The following is a 21,277-nucleotide window of genomic DNA, read 5'->3' as shown; positions in this document are numbered from 1 at the left end:
TGAGATTCTTTCTCTTTCTCCTCCCCCACATCTCTCTCCTTCCCCCTCTCAAAAAAAAAATTATATGTTTTGACTGGCACTATGATGATGTTTCCAGTTTGGCTGCCAGAACTAATTTTGAATTCAGTTTCCCTCATTTCCCTCAATAATACATACCTTTAATAGGATATAGTTGGCTTTTCTTTTTTGGATGAACCCACTACATTCTATAGAAAGGCTTTATAAAATTCTTCCTTTACTTACACTCTCTTTGAAATTTTAGCTGTTTTACCAATACAGTTTTCTGTTCTTTGATTTCTTTATTGATCTGAGGAAACTTGATCATAGTAGGATAATTAATTTTGCTCAAGTGTCAATGCATTATAGAATGTATATTAAGGTACAGGTAGAATTGTTTTTTCCTTTCTAAATTATAGCATTCAAAGCAGAACAGGTACTTATACAATTAAAAAATAAAATTAGATGTAATTTAACTTCTATAAAAATACTATGTTTAAGTTGAAATGGTATATAATTAGAGTAAGATTTTTAATGTTGGAATTACAGTTGCCTCTCTTTTTGGTACCAGGGCTATTCTGTGGATGTGGACACAGAAGCTAGGGTGATTCAGAGAGCAGCCGCCTACCACAGAGCTTGGAGAGAAGCTAAAGAAGGGTCTGGGTTACTACCGTTGATATTCCTATTTTTGTGTAAGGTAAAGTTCTTATGCTTGTGTGTTGCAGAAAACATTTACAATAAGTTTTAGCTCCAAGCTTTAGAGAGGTGGTTTATTCCTTTTAATGTAAAGAAAAAGTTATCTTGTATAATCAGTGTATACTAAAAATACATTGAAGAATTTTCACTTTGAGTTTTGTTCTGTTTTGCTTTTAGTCTGATCCTATGGTTTATCTGATGGTCCCATACTATCCTAGGGCAAACCTGAGTGCTGTTCAAGCCAGTGTGCCTTTAACTTCAGAAGTAAGTAAAAAACACTATTTTCATGGATATATTAAATGGGAAAGTAACACCGAATGTTAAAGGACATGCTATATGCTTTATGTACTATGTAAAATTTTGACTGGTATTATGCTGTGTAATTGCCACATCAGCCCTGTGATATGACTTATCCCATTATATACAGATGAGAAAAATAAGGCTCACAGAGATTAAGGGACTTGTACATGGTCCTCAACAAAGAGGCAGATATGGGGATTGAAATTACCAAAGCGCTTGCTTATAACCATTAAACTGTGCTGTGTGTAAATTGCGTAGTATAGTGCTTAGTATTATAAATGCTTAACTGGCAGCTTTAATTTGCATTGTAAATTTGGATTAATAGTAAAAATAGAGGATGCCCTGATTCTTCTTACAAACACTAAATTTAGTATTTTCTAGATGCTAATTTTATGCTCATTATTTGTATAAGTCGTCTTCATAGGGACTGCAGTGTTTTAAGTTATATGTATATGATGTTACATAATCTGGGCTTCTGGCTTTTATTCTTTTTCTATTCTGTATTCTTATTAAAGGTTGATTTGGAAGAAGGTTTACTCACTTCTGGAAAAGTCTTTTAATTAAAAAAAGTTCAAGTATTAAAATGATTTGCCTACTTCCTGACTTCTTTTGTGTGTACTTATCTGTAGGAAGCTTTAAAGGTCATGAAAGGTGTTGCCCAGGGCCTACATACATTGCACAAGGCTGACATAATTCATGGATCACTTCATCAGAACAATGTATTTGCTTTAAATCGTGAACAAGGAATTGTTGGAGATTTTGACTTCACCAAATCTGTGGTAATATATTGTGGTTTTACAAATAGGTTCTAGACTTCATTTAATATTATTAGACATTAATTCAGCTTTTTACATAGTATGGTAATTTATTATAAGATCTTTGTCATGGTTAAGGCATGTAGTGTCATGTAGGGTAAGCAGTTAACTGTTACCAGCTAGGGATTATAATAAGAGTCTCTAAATTTGTGCATTATATTTTTTAACTTTTTAAATATGAGGAGTAACCTAACATTACAGTCAATGGCACTGACAGCAACAGTTGTTACTTTCTTTTATCATCATCAATAAATATTTAATTGCTTGGAAATACACAAGGAAAACTAGATGGACATTTGTCTCTGCTGGTGCCCTCCCCCACCAGTAGATTAAATATAGATATACATACTTTGCTAATTTTTGATTAATGGAATATTTTTAGAAACTTAGGAACCTTGAATTTTTCCTTTTTTATTCATTCATTCATGATACAGAGAGAGGCAGAGACACAGGAGGAGGGAGAAGCAGGCTCCATGCCGGGAGCCTGACTTTGGACTTGATCCCGGGACTCCAGGATCGCTTCCTGGGCCAAAGGCAGGCAGGCGTTAAACCACTGAGCCACCCAGGGATCCCCCCACCATTTTTTTTTTTTTTTTTAAAGATTGGAACCTTGAACTTTTCCACTTAGTTTAAGTGATGATTCAATTATGTTAGCTGTTAATTTGGTGTCATAATATTTAGTGCCTCAGAAGAGGAACTTTTTGACGTAGGAGATATCAGACAATGAAAGAGCATATTGTGCTTTTTTTTTTTTTTTTTAAATAGAATGGGAAGGCTCAAAATATACACGATCACATGGGAGCAGTTTTCTTTTTCAAAATAACTTTATTGAAATACAATTCACGTAATATAAATGTTCACAGTTCAGTACTAGCTTTTAGTGTAGTCACAAAGTTGTATATTGATCACCACTATTTAATTCCAGAACATTTTTAACATCTCCAAAAAGAAACTCTATACAAATTTATAGTCATTCCCCATTTCCTCCTTTACTCAGCCCCTTGGAAAAAACTAATCTTTCTGTCTCTGTAATTTGATATTCTGGATATTTCCTATAAATGGAATCATACAATATATAGTCTTATGAAAAGCTTATTTCATTAACGTAACATTTTCAAGGTTCATGTGTCTTGTAGTATGTATCTGAACTTCATTTCTTTTTAAAAATGCCCAAATAATATTTTGTTGTATGGATGTACCATATTTTGTTTTTATGTGCTTTAGTTGGTGGATATTTGGATAGTTTCTTTTTTTGATCATTATGAATAATGCTGTTGTGAACATTATTATACAAACTTTTGTGTGGACATATGTTTTCATTCCTATTGGGACTGAGATTGTTTTGCTATATGGTAACTGTTTCACTTTTTGAGGAATCAAACTATTTTCCAAAGTGGCTCCATCTTTTTATGTTCTCATCAGCAATGTATGAGGATTTTAATTTCTCTACATTCTTGCTAACATTTTATTGTCTGAGCAGATCCCTTTTGACTAGTAGTAAGTCTTAATGTTTTATATTTTCGTTGTCTGCAAGTCATAGGGTAATGCCACCTGTGTATATGTAGTCTTAATGGTTTTCATATGGTAGCTCAAAAAATGAGAAAATGGAAATGTAAAACTGTAACGAAATGTTGGATTTTAAAAGACTTATACAGAGTAGATGTATTGAAATATTTTTATTAATTTTTCTGAAAATTAAGGTAATGTCCTAAGAAAAATAACTGAATTAGGAGTTTAAAAAAGTTCTCAACTCTTAAGGATCTTGGTTAGTTTACCTTTTGAGCATGCCATTTGAACAACTGTGTATATATATCATGACTACTCCAAGAATTATTCTTCCTCTTTTACTAATCTGTCAACTGTTATTATCTCCCCATTGTTTTAATCTTCATTTAAAATTACTTTTCTGAGATACTGATTAAACTCACCTTTGCTCTACTCTTTTCATACTACTCTCAGATTGAAGTATTAATCAGGAAGAAAAATTTGAAAAGTAGTCTATTGTCAAGATCATTGCTTTTATGGTGCATATGAATCACCTAGGATCTTGTTAATATGCACATTTTTATTCAGCATTTCTAGGATGGAAATTCTGCATTTCTAACAAGATCTCAGGTGATGCCTTAGCTCTAGGTCTTTTTGACCACACTGTGAGAAGGAAAGATAAAGATAGTGGAAGAAGAGATAATTAACACTTAGTGGTATGTACTAGGTATTTATTGTGCTAATTACTTTTATCTTTTTTCAGTATTTTTGTAAGCTAGGTATTATTTCCATTTTACAGTTAATTTAGGTTCAAGGGGTTAAAGCCCAAGGTCACACAGCAAGTAAGTGGGAGAGTGGGAATTGCAGCCAAGGTCTGTCTGAATCCAGGGTTCACGTTCTTACCACTCATCATCTTTTGACACATAAGAAATAGTATACTTAGAATATAATCAGTAAGGAAGGAAAGTACTTTGTAGACTTCTAGTTTTTAAAAACGCTGTTTAGAATTTTCAGAATTAAAAAATAGCACTCCTTCTTGCACTTATGTACCTTATATTTAAAAGAAGTTCTAAATGTTTAGATAATCGGTGTTTCTTTATTTTTTTTTTTTAAAGATTCATTTATTTATTTATGATAGACATAGAAAGAGAGAGAGGCAGAGACACAGGAGGAGGGAGAAGCAGGCTCCATGCAGGGAGCCCAAAGTGGGACTCGATCCCGGGACTCTAGGGTCACGTCCTGGGCCAAAGGCAGGCGCCAAACTGCTGAGCCACCCAGGGATCCCCTGTTTCTTGGTTTTGAATCTACTTGAGTCTGTAATGTGAAATGTAACCAGTGTCTCACTGTTAATTTTATGAAACTGATTTTAAGAGTAATTTACAATAGCAGATATTGAGTAAAAATATTTGAAAGCAAGAGAGAATGAAATATTTCAAATGAATTAGTTTTTTGTGTTGATTAAATGCAGAGGACTTCACAGAAGGCTACCTCATCTGTGTTGCCTCTAAAATATTTAACCTATTGTTTTTATAGAGTCAGCGAACTTCAGTGAACATGATGGTTGGTGACTTGAGTTTGATATCACCTGAACTGAAAATGGGAAAGCCTGCTTCTCCAAGTTCTGACTTGTATGCTTATGGTTGCCTTTTATTATGGGTATGTTATTTTTTATTGAAATAGATCAGTCATATATATAAAAATATATATAAATATGTGCAAATATATTTATATATATTTAAATATGTAAAGTGATGATTTTATAGTGGTTTTCCTCAACATATTGCTCTGGGTAAAAAGCAGTGGTAGATTTTTAGTAGAAAAAGTAGTAGAAAAATTTAGTAGAAAACTTTTTTCCTTTTTTTTTTTTTTTTTATTTAAGATTTTATTTATTTATTCATGAGAGATACAGAGAGAGGGGCAGAGACACAAGCAGAGGGAGAAGCAGGCTCCATGGAGCCCGACGTCAGACTTGATCCCGGGATTCCAGGATCATGCCCTGGGCTGAAGGCAGGTGCTAAACTGCTGAGCCACCCAGGGATTCCGTTTTTTCCCTTTTTAAAAAAATTTTATCGTAAACTATACTTCCTATCTCCTGTTGTGTACTTACTACAAATTAGCTTGATATGTATTTTACATATGCTATTGTTTTAGTTTTATTAAAGTCAAGATTAACAGTAAAGATTTTAGTTTTATTAAAGTCAAGATTAACAGTAAAGATTTTGTCCTATATAAATCTATAAACAGTTCATGCATATGTGGAAAATAAATGAGCCCTGAGTAAGTGTTCTGTTTTCACTATAAACCACGTAGCTGCTTTTTTATCCATGGCTTAAATTTACTCTTCCTACAGATTATGAGGGATTAAGTATTAACAAGGGAAGGATGTCTGTTTTTACTTCTTTTGCTTAACATTGTACTGAAGATTCTAGCCCAGGGGTCCAAAGTTTTTTTTATAAAGGGCCAGATGGTAAATATTTTAGGCTTTGTGAGCCATATGTTCTTTCTTGCTGTAGAAAGTAGCCCTAAACACACACATGTAAATGAATGGCTCTGTTCTATTAAAATTTTATTTATGGACATTGAAATTTGAATTTCATGTAATTTTCATGTGTCATGAAATAGTATGCTTTAATTTTCTTTTAAACATTTAAAAATGTAAAAACCATTCTTGGCTTTTTTTATTTTTTTTTTATTTTTATTTTTTTTGCTGATCCTGGTTTTAGCCAGTATAATAAGGCAACAAAAAGAAATAAAATGCATACAGTTTAAAAGTGAGGAAGAAAAACTGATGATGAGATGACTAATTATATGCCGTCTTTAGGAATGTACTTAAGAGCTACTGGAATTAGTAAGTTTATAAAGGTTGTAAGACGCAAAATTAATAATTAACTATGTTTCTATATACTAGCAACAAATAATAGGGAATTGAGATTAAAAAGTCATTTACATGAGTATCAAAAATACGAAAATAAAATTTTTAGGGATAAATATGACAAAAAATTTGCAAGACCTATACCCTGAAAACTATGATGTATTGTTGAGAGAAACTAAAGAAGACATAAATAAATGGAGAGCCGTATCAGGGTTATGGACTGGAAGACTTAGTATTGTGTGGATGTGAATTACTAAATAGGTCTATGGGGTCAATACAATTTCAACAAAATCCTTCTAGGCCTTTTTTTTTTAAACAGTAATTGACAATCAGATATAATTTATATGAAAATACATAGAACTGAGTTAGCTAAAATAATTTTGAAAATTTAAACTACCTGATTTTAAGACTTAATAAAGTTATAATAAATCAAGATATTGTGGTGTTGGTTTAAAGTTAGATATAGAGATCAATGGAACAGAATAAAGGCAGTTGAAATAGTAAAAATATATGATTTGATTTTTGACAAAGATTTCAAGGCAATTCTGTGAGGAAAAGGATCATCTTCAAATTGTACTCTAACAGTTGAATATCTGTATATAAAAAAGAAATTTTGATTTAATCCTTGCACAATTTATAAAAATTAAGTCTAAATGTGTTTTAGACCTAAGTGTAAAACTGAAGCCTTTATTTTATTTAAAATGAATTAGCATATAGTGTATTATTAGTTTCAGAGGTAGAGTTTAGTGATTCATCAGTTGCATATTCCAGTGCTCATTATATCATGTGCCCTCCTTAATGTCTAACACCCACCTACCTCACCCTCCACCCCCTTCTACTCCAGTAACTCTCAGGAGTCTCTTGTGATTTGTCTTCCACTCTGATTTCATCTTATTTTTCCATCCCCTCTCCAGTGTTCTACTGGTTTGTTTCTTAAGTTCTACATATAAGTGAAATTATATATTTGTCTTTCTCTGGTAGACTTTGTTTAGCACATAATACCCTCTAGTACATCCACGTCATTGTAAATGGTAAGATTTCATCTTTTTGATGGCTGAGTAATACTCCATTTTGTGTATGTATATATACACACACACACCACATCTGCTTTATCCATTCATCTGTTGATGGACATCTGGGCTCTTTCCATATTTTGGCTTTTGTGGACATTGCTGCTATAAACATTGGGGTACATGTGCCCCTTTGAATCATTATTAAAACTGAAGTCTTTAAAATTGGAATAAAACATAGGAGTAAATTTTATTGACTTTGAGTTTGGCAAAGATTTCCTGTAAGAGGATATTTAAAAACGTCAAGTATAAAAGAAAATCAGTAATTTGGATTTGATCAAAATTCAAAACTTTGATTTTCAGAAGACATTGTTACAAAAATGAAAGGCAAGTCACACACAGACTGGGAGAAATATTTGCAAAAGACTTATATTCAGTTTACAAAAAACTTAGTAATAAGACAACTCAGTTTAAAAATGGGCAGAATTGTTTAAATAGACATCTTACCAAATAAGATACCTAGATGGTAAATAAACATGGGAAAAGATGCTCTCAGTATCTTTAATTATTAGACAAAAGCAAATTAAAACCAAAATGATCTACTACTATGCCTCTGCTAGGAAGCCTAAAATTAAAAAGATTGACCATACCAAGTACTGACTAACATGTATAGCAGCTATAACTCTCATATATTGCTGAGAGAAATGTAAGTGGAGCAACCATTCTGGACAACAAAATTTGACAGTTTGTTAAAAGGTTAAACATGTACCTACCATGTGACTCAGCCATTTTTACTCCCAGGTAGTTAGCTAAGAGAAATGAAAGCATATGTCCACACAGAATTGGACACAGATACTCAAAGACATTTTATTTGTAATAGCCCAAAACTGGGATTAAACTGAAATATCTATCTAACTGAATGGTTAAACAGTGCTGTATATCTATTGGAATACTACTAGCAATAAAAAGAAAAGAACTATTAATATAACCAATAATATGGAAGAATCTTGAAGTAATCCTGCCAAGCTAAAGAAGCCAGGGGAAAGAAAAAGTACGTATTTTATGGTTCTATTTATATAAACTTCTAAAAAATATATACTTATCTATAATGACATAAAGGAGATCATTAATGCCCTGGAGTCTTGAGGGTAGAGGGGAAAGGAGGGATGGATTACAAAAGTGGCATGAGGAAATTTCTTGGCATAATCACTATGTTCCATTAGCTTGATTGTGATTTAGTAGATCTGTACATATATCAAAACTAATCATATTACTTTAAATATATGTAGTTTGTTTAACAGCAATTATATCTCAATAAAGCTGTTACCAAAAGAGTGTTTATACCTATGCATGTGGTAATCATTGGGCATCTTGCCTCCCCATTTAATTATTCACAAGTTTTAGCCTTTTGCTGGCTTAGTATTTACACATCATAGTCATAGAAATGATTAAACTGGCATCATTTTAATCTTTGCTTTAGTAATCTATTTCTTCTTCATATCAGAGGGATGGAAATAAAAGTCTTGCATATTTTTATGTTCCTCAGAGCTGTCGTAAAATATCATTTGAGTATGGTAATAGTCTTTATTTCATCTATTTTCTTTCTTCATCGAATGGTAGTAAAGAACTATATGAGTCAGTATACTGTTGTGCTGAATTTCTGCTCTTTATTGTTAAGGTCTTTTTAAAACTTAATTTTATTTTTCTTAAGTAATCTCTTTGCCCAATGTGGGCCTTAAACTCACAACCCTGAGATCAAGAGTTGGATGTTCTACCAACTGAGCCAGCCAGGTGCCCCTAAAACTTTATTTTTTAATTAGCGTGTGTAGTACAGTTCACTGTTTTTTGGCATACAGTCCTATGAATTTTAACATGCGTATAGATTAGTGTAACCATCACAATTAGGATACAGAGCGCTTCCATAATTCAAAAAAATCCTATATGCTGTGCCTTTGTAGTCCCTCCCCGTAACTCTTAAGCCTTGGCAACTACTGATGTTTTCTCTATCACTGTAGTAGTAGTTGGGTTTTTTTTTTTTTTTTTTTTTTTTAAAGAATGTCCTATAAAGGACTCTGGGTGGCTGGGTGGCTCAGTTGGTTGGGTGTCTGCCTTCAGCTTGGGTCATGGTCTCAGGGTGCTGAGATCGAGCCCTGTATCTGCTCCCTGCTTGGCTTCTCTCTCTCCCTCTCCTCACCTTGTGCTCCCTCTCTCTCAAATCTTTTTTTTTTTTTTTTAAAGAATGTCCTATAAATGGTCATTATGGATCTTTTAAGACTAATTTCTTCACTCAGCATGATGCCTTTGAGATTCATCCAAGTTTTTCAGTGTATCAGTAGTCCATTCCTTTTTTATTGCTGAATAGTATTTTATCAATGTACCAAGTTTATCTGTTTACCTATTAAAGGACATTGGGTTGTTTCCAGTTTTTGGCTATTATAAATATAGCTGCTGTGAACATTTATGTATAGGTTTTATGTGAACATGTATTTTACTTTCTTTAGGATTGAATACCCAAGAGAGAGCTAGTTGGGTGAATTGTAATTATATGTATAACTTTATAAGGATCTACCAGACATTTTCCTATACACAGCAGTGAATGAGAGTTTTAAATGCTCTTCATCATTGTTAACATTATTGCCATTATTTTCTTTTAGCCATTTCTCATAGGTCTATAGTAGTCTCATTGTGGTTTTAATTTACATTTCTCTAATGGATAATGATGCTGAATATCTTATTTGCCTTCACATATCCTCTGTGGTGATGTGTCCATTCAAGTATATTGCCCATTTTCAAATTGGATTTCTTACTATTGAGTGATGAGCATTTAAAAATATATTCTAGATGAGGTGCCTAGGTGGCTCAGTTGGTTAAATGTCTGCCTTTGGGGACACCTGGGTGGCTCAGTGATTGAGCATCTGCCTTTGGCTCAGGGCATGATCCTGGAGTACCAGGATCGAGTCCCACATCAGACTCTGTGTATGGAGCCTGCTTCTCCCTCTGCCTGTGCCTCTGCCTCTCTCTCTCTCTGTCTCTCTCATGAATAAATACAGAAAATCTTAAAAAAAAAAAAAAAAGTCTGCCTTTGGCTCAGGTCATGATCCCAGGGATTGAGCTCTGCAGTGGGCTCCCTGCTCAGCAGGAAATCTGCTTCTCCTCTGCCCCTCTTCCCACTTGTGTGTGCGCGCAGTCCTCCCCCCCCCGTCTCTCTTTCATAAATAAATAAAATCTTTATAAAAAAATACATTCTAGATGCAAATCCTGTGTATCATTTACAAACATTTTTCCTAGTCTACAGCTTATTTTCATTCTCCTAACAGTGTCTTTTGCAGAGAAAAAGGTTTTAATTTTGATGAAGCTCAATTTGTTATTGTTTTTCTTCTATGGGAGTGTATTTTAGTATTCTAAGAAGTTTTTGCCTAACCCAAGGTCATGATGATTTTCTCTTGTATTTACCTCTGAAAGCTTTGCAGTTACATGCTTTACATTTAGATCTAGGAAAAGTTTTGATGTAATTTTTTTGTAAGGAGTGAGATTTATGTCAATGTGTGTTTTGCATATGGATGTCCAATTGTTCCAACACCATTTGTTAAAAAGACTTATTTTCTACTGACTTTCTTTTACATCTTTGTAAAATATTAATTGGTCATGTTTGTGTTAAGTCTGTTTCTGGACTCTTTATTCGTTCCATTAATACCACACTGTCTTGATTACGGTATCTTTATGGTAAGCCATAAGTACTGGGTAGTAGGTACAGGGTCAGTGGACTGGGACAAGGCCCAATGAAGGCAAGTGTTTGTGGTGCCCTGGCCCAGCCATGGTGCAGACCTGGTAAATGGATGTGTCTGCCAGTGACTCAAGATGGCCCCATCATGCTGAGCCCAGCCACCTGATCAGCCTGGAGCAGCTACATCAGCTTAGGGTTGTTTTTTACTGAAAGCTGGCTGCTGACAAATAGAATGATCTAGAATTAGAGAAAATCTGAAGAGAGAGAAACTACTCCTGAATTGACATAATAACCATATGTGAAGATAAACTACCAAATTATGAAGAAAAGATTAAGATGTTCTATGAGGAGCATTTGCACCTATATGATGAGATCTGGTACATCTTAGATAGCAGTGGGTACTTTGATGTGAGAGATAAAGAGTACCAGTGGATCCGCATTTTCATGGAAAAAGGAAACATGATAAGTCTTCCTGCATGGATTTATCACTGCTTTACCCTGGAGGAAAAGAACTATGTGAAGGCCATAGGGCTATTTGTGGGAGAACCAGTGTGCATGGTGTACAACTGGCCAGCTGACCATTGTGAGGCTCGGGGGAAGAGCAGTACATGGAAATTTTGGCACAGTGTAGAGATGCTTCTGGGCCCAGCTCACCCTTTGCCCTTGTCAATGTTCTGAACATGATCAAAGCAGTGAACCTGTCCTTACTCATTGTTTCTATATTGAAGACTTGAGGCTAGGTGAGCTTTCCTTTACATTATATGGTCAGAGTATGTTTTCATGAAAGGAGCTTTAACATAGAAGTGATTTTTACATGGGAGGAACTGGGAATGTGGACAAATCCATTCATCTTACCTAATGTAAGATCAGTGGTCAGTCACCGTGTGTCAGCACATCTGCTCATCTTCAACTGAATGAAAGTCCCTCTCTCTAAATGTAAGTTCCAAGCTATTCCATCTGGACCTGTTTTTTTTTTTTTTTTTACTGTAAGCAGATGTTGGTTGATGACATGCCTGCTTTGTAAGAAGGTATCATAGTAGATGATAGTACTGGCCTGATAGAAGACACTTTTCTCCCAAAACTGGGTAGGGAGTGCTGTTGGGCGTAAGCTCCCATGTTGGTGGGAGGGGAGCAGGATACTCAGAGTTGCTTATGCCACTTTCTTGTTCAAAACAAAATAGCTGCCTTGATTTTATATTCTTAGCTTGGAGTCCTTTATATTCAGGTATGTATTCATTAAAATCCCCTCATTTAGAAAAAAAAAATTGGGCAGTATAGTTAGTGTGAATTCCTTTGTCAGATTTTACATATTTGGATATGTTTGCCTTTCCATATACATTTCAGAAACAGCTTATCTATGAGTACCAAAAACCCTGCTTTGATTTTAGTTGGAATTACATTAACTGTAGGTCAGTTTGGGGGAGAATTGACATCTTTACCAGACTGATCCATGAACTCCATTTATTTAGGTCGTCTTTGATTTTTTTAATCAGCATTTGTTATTTTGAGCTTACAGATTCTATATATGTGTTGTTTCCTTTTTTGGAGCTATTGTGATATTTTAAAAAAAGTTTTTTAGTTCAAGTTCTTTTTTTATTTTTATTTAATTTATTTTTTCAAGTTCTTTTTTTTTTAAATTATTTTATTGATAGGAAACTTAGTTTAGCACCAAAGATCACGTATACTTTTATCTTCCTTCTTAAAGAATTAGGCAAGTTACAACAAAAGCACATAGTGCAAAATTTATAAAATGACAGAAAGCCAAGACCCAAGGGCTATGTTTGAAAAGGCAGTATTCAGAGTTCAACTGGAACATCCAGTTCATTATCAAAGGATCTTATTCCAGGGGCATGAATGGATGACTGTCACTCTATGGCTTTAAAAAGTTTTAGAATTAGCAAAATTAAAATAAGTTTATTTGATATTAAAACTCTAAAATAGACTCTGGAATAGATTAGGTATTTTGATGATCATAATAAGATATTTTGGTTTTGTGTAATTTTTTGCTTTATGATACCCCCATTAAATGATAAGAATATTATGAAGACTGCTTTTAACTATAGAAAACTATGTTTGAGTATGCAGGACCCTTTTACCTCCAGTAAACCATAACTTTTCACTGGTACATTTGAAAGGTAATGTTTTATCTTAAAATCATTTATATTCTTCAGATATTTTTTAGGTTATAATGAAATTCTTTTTTTAAAGGTTTTATTTAAGAGAGCATCTGTGCACACGAGTAGGGGGAGGAGAGGTAGAGGGAGAGAATGAATCTTAGGCAGACTTGGAGCTGAGGGTGGAGCCCATCACTGGCTCTCTCTCATAACCCTGAGATCATGGCTTGAGCTGAAACCAGGAGTCAAATGTTTAACTCACTGAGCCACCCAAGTGCCCTGGTTATAATGAAATCTTTAAAGGCTTTGCTGGAAGCCAGTTTTAAAAATTAGAGCAATTTTGACATTGTTATATTGAAAAAAAGTTTTCAAAACACAAAAGTTGGGGCTGCCTGGGTGGCTCAGTTGGTTAAGCATCTGCCTTTGGCTCAGGTCATGATTCTCAGGGTCCTGGGATCAAGCCCTGTATCGATCGGGCTCCTTGTGCAGCATAGAATCTGCTTCTCCCTCTCCCTCTGCCCCTGCCCTGCATGTGCACGCATGTGTGCTCTCTCTCAAATAAATAAAACCACAAAAATTGTGTTTTTGTGTGGGTACTGCTGGGAGGAAACAATAAAAAGAGGTGAATGATATTTTTCTTTTATTCAAATGACACTTTTTCAGCCTTATCTAGCCTTAATCTAAAATGCAGTCCTTTTCTCTGCTTTAGTTTTCTCTTAACATTCTGTGTATTTCTTTTATTTGTGGTTATTATTGTCTGCTTTTGCCAATAGAATGTAAGCTGCTTGGGGGCAGCTTGTGTGTCTTATTTGCTGCTATAACCACAATATGCTGGTGTAGAAGAGGCACTCCTATTAATGAGTGAATGCATGTCTTTATAGTATCAGAATGAATGTTTAAATTTTAGTCACAATTATGTACTGAAATAGTACTCCCTTTTTTTTTTTTAAGTATACCATGTGTTTTGTTGAGCTCATCTACAGATTTCTTATTTATGGCTCCTTGTACATTTCTTTAGAACCTTGTTTGAAGATTTTTAAAAATTCCAACTCCTAACGTAATTCTGGGAGATGTTAGTAGTCATTCGGATCACCCATTGCACAACTAACCTTGGATTTTCTGGACCTTCTTAACTTGAGATGCATACTTTCTTGCAATTTAAGTTATCTTCTAAAACCAGGGTTTTGTGATCCCCTTTAACTTTTTTAATAGAAGTAGTAGAATCCAGTCCAGTGCGTTTTTATCCTGGCAGGATTCTCTAACCTCTTATTTTACAATAACTGCTTTTATATCTCCAATATGTTTTGCCCACTGTCTTTCTTTTCTCCCAGTGTATCAGCAACCTCTTAGCTTTTCTTCTTTCCTTCCTCCGCTTTGAACTCCATCACAGAACATCCAGACTACCCTGAATTCCCTTTTATTCTTTTTCTTCTATGTAAACCTCTTTAAGACCTTAATTCTAGGTATGTTTTATGGCCTACTATATATGCTTAAAATAAAAAGTTTTTGCCCATTTTATTTTTTTTGTTTTTGACCATTTTAAAAGAAGTTTTAGTTTCATGTGAATACATGTTTTATAAAAATCATATATTTGATTTTTTCCCATAGTATGGCCAAATATTATTAAATTAAGGATATTATTATATCTGTTTATAATATGATAACATCCTCACTTGTTAGGAGCACATACTGCATGTTTGGCATTTAACTAAAGTGCTTTAAGAAACTATCTCATTGCATCATCTTAAATAGTCATGTGGTGGAACACATGGTTATCCCAAGTGTGGACATGAGGATTGTGTGACTTAAGAAGTGAAGGTCCCATCACAGAATTTCAGTCTTTTGAGGCTCTGTGCAGACCACCTCTTCCTTCACTAAACATATTAAGTCTTAAAGGCATAGTCTCCACTGAAGCCAGTGATAAACAGTTGCAGAAGGGGGTCCAGGGCTTAGAAATAAGTTACCAATAAATGTCATCATACTGATTACTGTGGAGTCCCTTACATTATATAATCTGTTTATCAAGGTATCTCTAACCTTATCTTCTGTGAATGGTTTGGTGAGAAGTCCTCTTCTTAGAAAGTCTTGCGAGGATGTGTTTAACACTTCTTTTTAGAATTTGGATATACTTTTCACACATTATGCATTGTTTTGAGTCTTAATCCAAAAATCAGTGGGGAAAAATAGTATTCCTTGTTCTATTATTTCTTTAGACCTAGGTCATGTGGCCTGTGATGTGTGCCTCTCAGGAATATTCCAATAAAGAAGAAATCTTACAAAAGGAAAAGGGATGGCAGCCCCCTAAATTCTGGAAGTGATTTTTTAAAAAGTTTGCTGTTGTGATTCCTTCAATTTTGAGCTTTCTTTTTTCTTTTTTTTTCCCTATTCATTTATTTATGTATTTTAAAAGATTCCATCTGTTTGAGAGATAGAGCAGAGCAAGAGAGAGCAGGAACAGTGGGAGGAGCAGAGAGAGGGAGAAGCAGACTCCCCACTGAGCAGAGAGCCTGACTCTGGGCTCTATCCCAAGACCCTGAGGTCATGATCTGAGCTGAAGGCAGATGCTTAATCAACTGAGCCATCCAGGTACCCCTGGAAATGATTCTAGCATCATAAGCAGACTGAGTGGAATTGATCTTACTGTTGTAGAGTTGGATGCAAGAGAATTATGGGTTTTAGACTGAATGGATCCACTGACATTTCTAGTGTTCTCTGTACAGGAATTTCTTGTTTCTGAACCTGCTTTGAGGACCCAATCAAGAGCCTGAGACTCATTATTCTTTTTTTCTTATTAGATCCAAGTGCAGAGAGCTTGGAGGAGTTTCTCAAAATGTTAATTTTGAGGATAGTTTATTCTCTTTACCCATATTTTTACTCTTGTAATCTTTTTTCCTTCCTGATATTTCAGTATTTCTTGTTTTGTCATTTGCTTTGCTTGAATTTCTTTTCACCATTCCTTTAAGATAAATCTGCCAATGACAGATTCTTAGTTTTCCTTCATCTGGGAGCACGTTGATTTCATCTTCATTTCTGAAGAATACTTTTTGATGTGTGTAGAATCCTGGGTTTATATTTCTTTTTGTACTTGAAAAATGTTGTGCCACCTTCTTTGAGCCTTCATGGTTTCTCTCATGAGAAATCCACTGTCATTTGAATCATTATTTGTCTCAGGTAATGTGATGTTTTTCTCTAGTACTTTAACAGTTTTCCTTTGTCTTTAGTTTTCTACAATTTGATTATGATGTGTCTTTGAATGTGTTTTTTGAGTTTACTCTCTTTGAGGCTTGAATTTACAGGTTTATGCTTTTCACCAGATTTGTGAAATTTGGTTCAGCAGTTATTTCTTTACATATTTTGTTGGCCTTGTACTCTTTTTTTCTTTTCTTTCTGAAACTCTGATGACATAAATTCTGGGTTTTTTTGTTACTATTCCACAGGTCCCTGAGGTTCTGTCCAGTTTTTGGCTGCTGTTCAAGTGAGTGTTTTCTATTTTTTTTTCTTTAATTTCATTGGTGCTTTGCTCTGTCATACTCCTTATGCCATTGACCCAGTACAGCGAGTTAAAAAATTTACGTTTTTTTTTCAGTTCTAATGTTTTCTTTTGGTTTTCTCTTTTTTCTTTGCTGAGTCTATTATTTTGTTTGTTCCATATGTGTTTGTAATTTGTCTCTAAGCATTGTTATGATGGCTTCTTTAAAATCTTTGTCAGATAATCTCTACATCTGTGTCACCTTGGTATCTGTCGATTGTCTTTTTCTTATGCAGGTTGGGAATTTTTTTTTTTTTTTTTTTGGATCTTAGTTTGACATGTGGTTTTTGATTGTATCCTGAACATTTGGGTATTATGTTTTGAGACTCTGCATCCTATTGAACCTTTATTTTTTGCAGACTGGTCCTCATTTAGGTGTAGTGTTCAGTTTCAGATATGGTTCGATCTTCATCTCCCCAGTGGTCTCTGCTGACCCCAGCAAAAGCAGAATGCTGATTTGCAGTGAGTTCTTGCTGCTTCTCATTGCTGATTGTGGTGGAAATTCATCTCTCCATTGAGTTTTGTTGGCACTGGGGAGCAAGAGCCATACTGAAATAACTGCTTTACCACCACCACCTTATTTTACTTCCTTGTGCTGCCTGGTAAGCATGGAAGTTCTAGTTCCACTGGGTCCTGCTGACACTTGGGGAGTAGAGAAGGAAAAATAGAGTCTCACTAACACTATCACATTGCTTTGTTCCACTTTGTTGCTGCTGAGTAAGGTTAGAAGTTAGCTTCCTTGCTAGGTCCCACTGACAGTATCAGTTGGGTAGAGTGCCAGCTAATGCAGTGTCACATTGCCTTGTTCTGTCTCTTTGTTGATGGTGGGAGTGGATGTCCAGCTTCCCACTCAGCCCTGCTGACACTGTGAGTAGGATGGGATAGTTTTTCATTTGTTACTTGGGTGGAGTAGGGAATGTTACCAAAATTTTTTTCTGCTGCTGGACCACCCTCTTCCCAATTCTTTGGGTAGAGGGAGTTGGCTTTCCCAGGGGCTTTTTTTTTTTTTGGATATATGGCTCTTAGTGTTTCTGAGTTACAGGTTTTTCTGTACTCCCTCTGGGATATAGGAGGATCGAAAGAAAACCCAGGAAATTCACCAATATGTCATTCCTCAAGTTCCAAGGTCCCTAGCGACTTCACCTTCTTTCCGCTTTTCAGAGTCGTCTTATGTTTGTGTGTTGTACTATATCCACACTTTCTTTTTTAAGACTAATGCTAGGGGCATCTGGGTGACTCAGTTGGTTTAGCCTCTGACTCTTGACGTCGGCTCAGGTTATAATCTCAGGATCTTGAGATTGAGTCCCGCATTAGGCTCTACAGTCAGTGTGGAGTCTACTTAAGAATCTTCCTTTCCCTCTGCTCGCTCTCTCCTCCTTTCCTCCTCTCTTGCTCTTTAAGTAAATAAATAAATACATAAATCTAAAAACAACAAGATCACACCTGTTTTCAGAGGTGCTAATATACAATTCATATGTTGTCATTCTTCTTTGTAACAGACACTGCAAAATGATTGTGGTCATGTTTACTGAGCTCAGATATGACCTCAAAATAGCACCTATAAGGAATAGTATTGATTGAAGAACAAGCCTGTTTCCCATCCTGGATGAATATATTTTTTGTGAATAAACCGCTACGATATCTCTAATCTAGCAATTACAGGAAAGGAAATCTAGTCTGTCATGTAAACCATTATCTCTAAGATAAAAGTGGGCCACTTAGGACAAGCAAAACTATTATCTTAATTTTTGTTTTCTTGTGGAAAGTTTTACACAAAAACAAAGAATAAATGATGAAACCCTTTATACTACTCGTCAGCCAGATTCAACTATTGTCAATGTTTAATTACCAAGCTCTTCATAGTGATAAGACTAGGGGCCCTCATAAAGACAGCATTTCATATTGCTAACCCAGATGTCCCAAGTTACCTGAAATTTAAAAAACAAAAATAGGTAATACTTAATTGACTGCTTACTATGTATCAGTTACTTTGCAGGTATTTATCCAACTTAATTCTTTTTTTTTTTTTTTTTTTTAAGATTTTATTTACTTAATCATGATAGACATGGTGAGAGAGGCAGAGACACAGGCAGAGGGAGAAGCAGGCCCCATGCATGGAGCCTGATGTGGGACTCGATCCCAAGACTCCAGGATCATGTCCTGGGCCAAAGGCAGGCGCTAAACCCTGAGCCACCCAGGGATCCCTATATTCATCTTAATTCTTGTAGTGGGCTTATAAGTGAGGCAACTGAGGCAAAAAGAAATTAGGTGATTTGTCCAGACCCCATGGCTGCTAAGTGGTGGAAACTAAACCTATCGAGTCTGGCTTCAGATGTGCACTCTCTACCCCTATCCCATTTCTCCTAGCTTCCTCCAAACAGTCTGGTCATCTGAACCGACAATTTACAGTCATCTTCTGTTCTTCCATTTCTATCGCACCCTTCTAGTTAATCATACTTTAGCATTTTTATTATCTTATGAATTCTTAAGTTCCCTTATATCTCTTAAACCAGTGTGCTGGTTCACTATCTCATTTTTTACGGCTTATTAGTAAGAGGCTTGTTAGAAAAGTAAGAGGCTTATTATTAGGAAGCATGTACTGTGCTCCCTCTGCCTTGGAGAAAACAATCAATTGCCTCAGAATTAATGGAAAGACAGGCATTGGATATAATGAGGTAGAATCACGCACAAAACAAAGTGAAAAGGAATTAAGACTCAATGTGGGCATATGAGAGAAAGAATGAACAGAAAGATAAGCATTATTAGAAGGTAAGACATTGTTAAATAACTAAAAGTCAACTTTAAGTAAATTTTAAAGATCTAATTAGCTTTATTAATCAGTTCACGAATCTGGCAGCATCCCATCTAGTAAGTAGAAGGGAGCTCCAGAGTGTTACAGAATAGGAAAGGTTTTTAAAGGTAAAGAGGGAGTAGAAAAAATTATTTGCAAATAATCCATTGTTTTAGGCAAGATCATCCTATAGGTAATGGAAGAATCTGTCAGTAAATTTCCTGGTGCTGACCAGGAAATTCCTATGTTGGTTATGTGGAGATTACATTTCAGGGAAGGTGATGGGGAGGTTGAAACTGCAGTTAGGTAGTAAGTCTTGGTTTACTGATGTGGGACCTTTACCAAGTGACACCATTTTTGAGCCTGTGGTTTTCTTTTAATGCTTTCTAATTTATAATCTGCAGTTTGCTTTGCTTTGATGCAGGATATGACATAGTTGTGAGGACTCTGTTAGAGTTCAGTCAGGAAAACCGAAGTCACCCTTTACATATTTCAGTTATAAAGGGTTTTAATACAAGACCTTAAAGCTTTCATATACTTTGGAAGTGTAGGATAACAGAGATAAGGGAAATTGTAATCTATTTTGGCATGCAATGCTCTTTTGTCTGTTTTGTTTTTTAGATTCCACATATAAATGAAATCATATGGTACTTGTCTTTCTCTGACTTATTTCTTATAGTATAATATTTTCTAGGTCCATCCATGTTGTTGCAACACTTAAGGTGATTATTGATATATTGGGGGTAAATCTACCACTTTCTTGTGTTTGTTTCTTGTATTTCTTACTCATTAATTTCTCTTTTCTTGCCTTTCTTTGGGTTGCTTGAATATTTTTTAAGAGTTCATCTTGATAAAAAAAAAAAAAAAAAAAAAAAAAAGAGTTCATCTTGATTTATTTATGGTGCTTTGAGTGTATTGCCTTTTATAGTTTTCTTAGGTTGTTATGGTTATTACAATATATGTATGTGTCTTACTGGATTCTACTGGTATCAGTGTTCTAACACTTTGAGTAGTGTAGAGGCCTTTTGTTTAGGTTCCTTCACCCAACCCACTTTTAGCTATCATTGTTTTGAGTGTCACATGGTGTGATTGAATTACTTTTGTTTCAGACATTGTATATGATTTAGGAAACTTACGATGAGAGGGATGGTCTTTGGCATTCCCTCATATTTCTGTTCTTTCCATTGTTATTCCTTCCTGATGCTCCATTATATTTTTTTTTTAAAGATTTTTAAAAAATCTATTCATGAGAGACACACAGGCAGAGGCACAGGCAGAGGGAGAAGCAGGCTCCACGCAGGGAACCCAATGTGGGACTCAATCCTGGGACCCTAGGATCACACCCTGGGCTGAAGGCGGTGCTAAACCGCCGAGCCACCAGGGCTACCCTCCATTATATTTTTTAAAATTTATTTCCTTTTTTTTTTTTTTTTTAAAGATTTTATTTATTCATCAGAGACAGGCAGAGGGAGAAGCAGGCTCCATGTAGGAAGCCCAATGTGGGACTCAATCCCAGGGTCCCCTGGATCACACCCTGAACCAAAGGCAGACACTCAACCGCTGAGCCACCCAGGCGTCCCTCATTTCCTTTTTTTAAAAAATATTTATTTGAGAGAGCCTGTACACAAACAGGGGGAGGGGCAGAGGAGACTGCTGAGAGGGGAGCCTGATGTGGAGCTCAATCTCAGGACCCTAAGATCATAACCAGAGCAGAAAGCAGATACTTAATCAACTAGGCCACCCAGGTGCCCCCAAAATTCATTTTCTTTTTGATTGAAGTACTTCCTTTAGTCTTTAAGAATGTATTGTCTAGTGACATATTCTTTTCTCCTTCTTGAGAACATATGATTTTACCTTTTTTCTTGATGGATAGTTTCACTGGATATAGAATTTGTGGTTGAAAGTTCTCGTCTCTTAACAGTTGAAAATGTTCTGCCACTTCCA

General features: G+C 35.2%; 1 protein-coding gene and 1 pseudogene across 6 annotated transcripts in view; both read left to right on the top strand.

Annotated features, from left to right (window-relative positions):
- STK31 (serine/threonine kinase 31) overlaps positions 1 to 21,277 on the top strand; it is an 86,715-nt gene that overhangs the window by 44,659 nt on the left and 20,779 nt on the right. For 3 of the 6 annotated variants that reach the window (XM_072783750.1, XM_072783752.1, XM_072783754.1), the window contains exons 19-23: positions 569 to 694; positions 871 to 957; positions 1,623 to 1,772; positions 4,827 to 4,949; positions 16,451 to 16,488. In XM_072783750.1, the coding sequence (XP_072639851.1) occupies positions 569 to 694; positions 871 to 957; positions 1,623 to 1,772; positions 4,827 to 4,949; positions 16,451 to 16,488 (524 nt within the window). The remainder of the gene's footprint in view (positions 1 to 568; positions 695 to 870; positions 958 to 1,622; positions 1,773 to 4,826; positions 4,950 to 16,450; positions 16,489 to 21,277) is intronic. The other 3 variants (XM_072783753.1, XM_072783751.1, XM_072783755.1) reach the window with 1 other exon arrangement.
- Positions 10,990 to 11,633, top strand: LOC140608519 (acireductone dioxygenase-like; annotated as a pseudogene).

This window comes from Canis lupus, chromosome 18 (assembly GCF_048164855.1).
Source record: "Canis lupus baileyi chromosome 18, mCanLup2.hap1, whole genome shotgun sequence".
Classification (NCBI taxonomy): domain Eukaryota; kingdom Metazoa; phylum Chordata; class Mammalia; order Carnivora; family Canidae; genus Canis; species Canis lupus.
The sequence above is the reverse complement of the archived record's forward strand: the minus strand, read 5'-3'. Positions and strand labels throughout refer to the sequence as shown.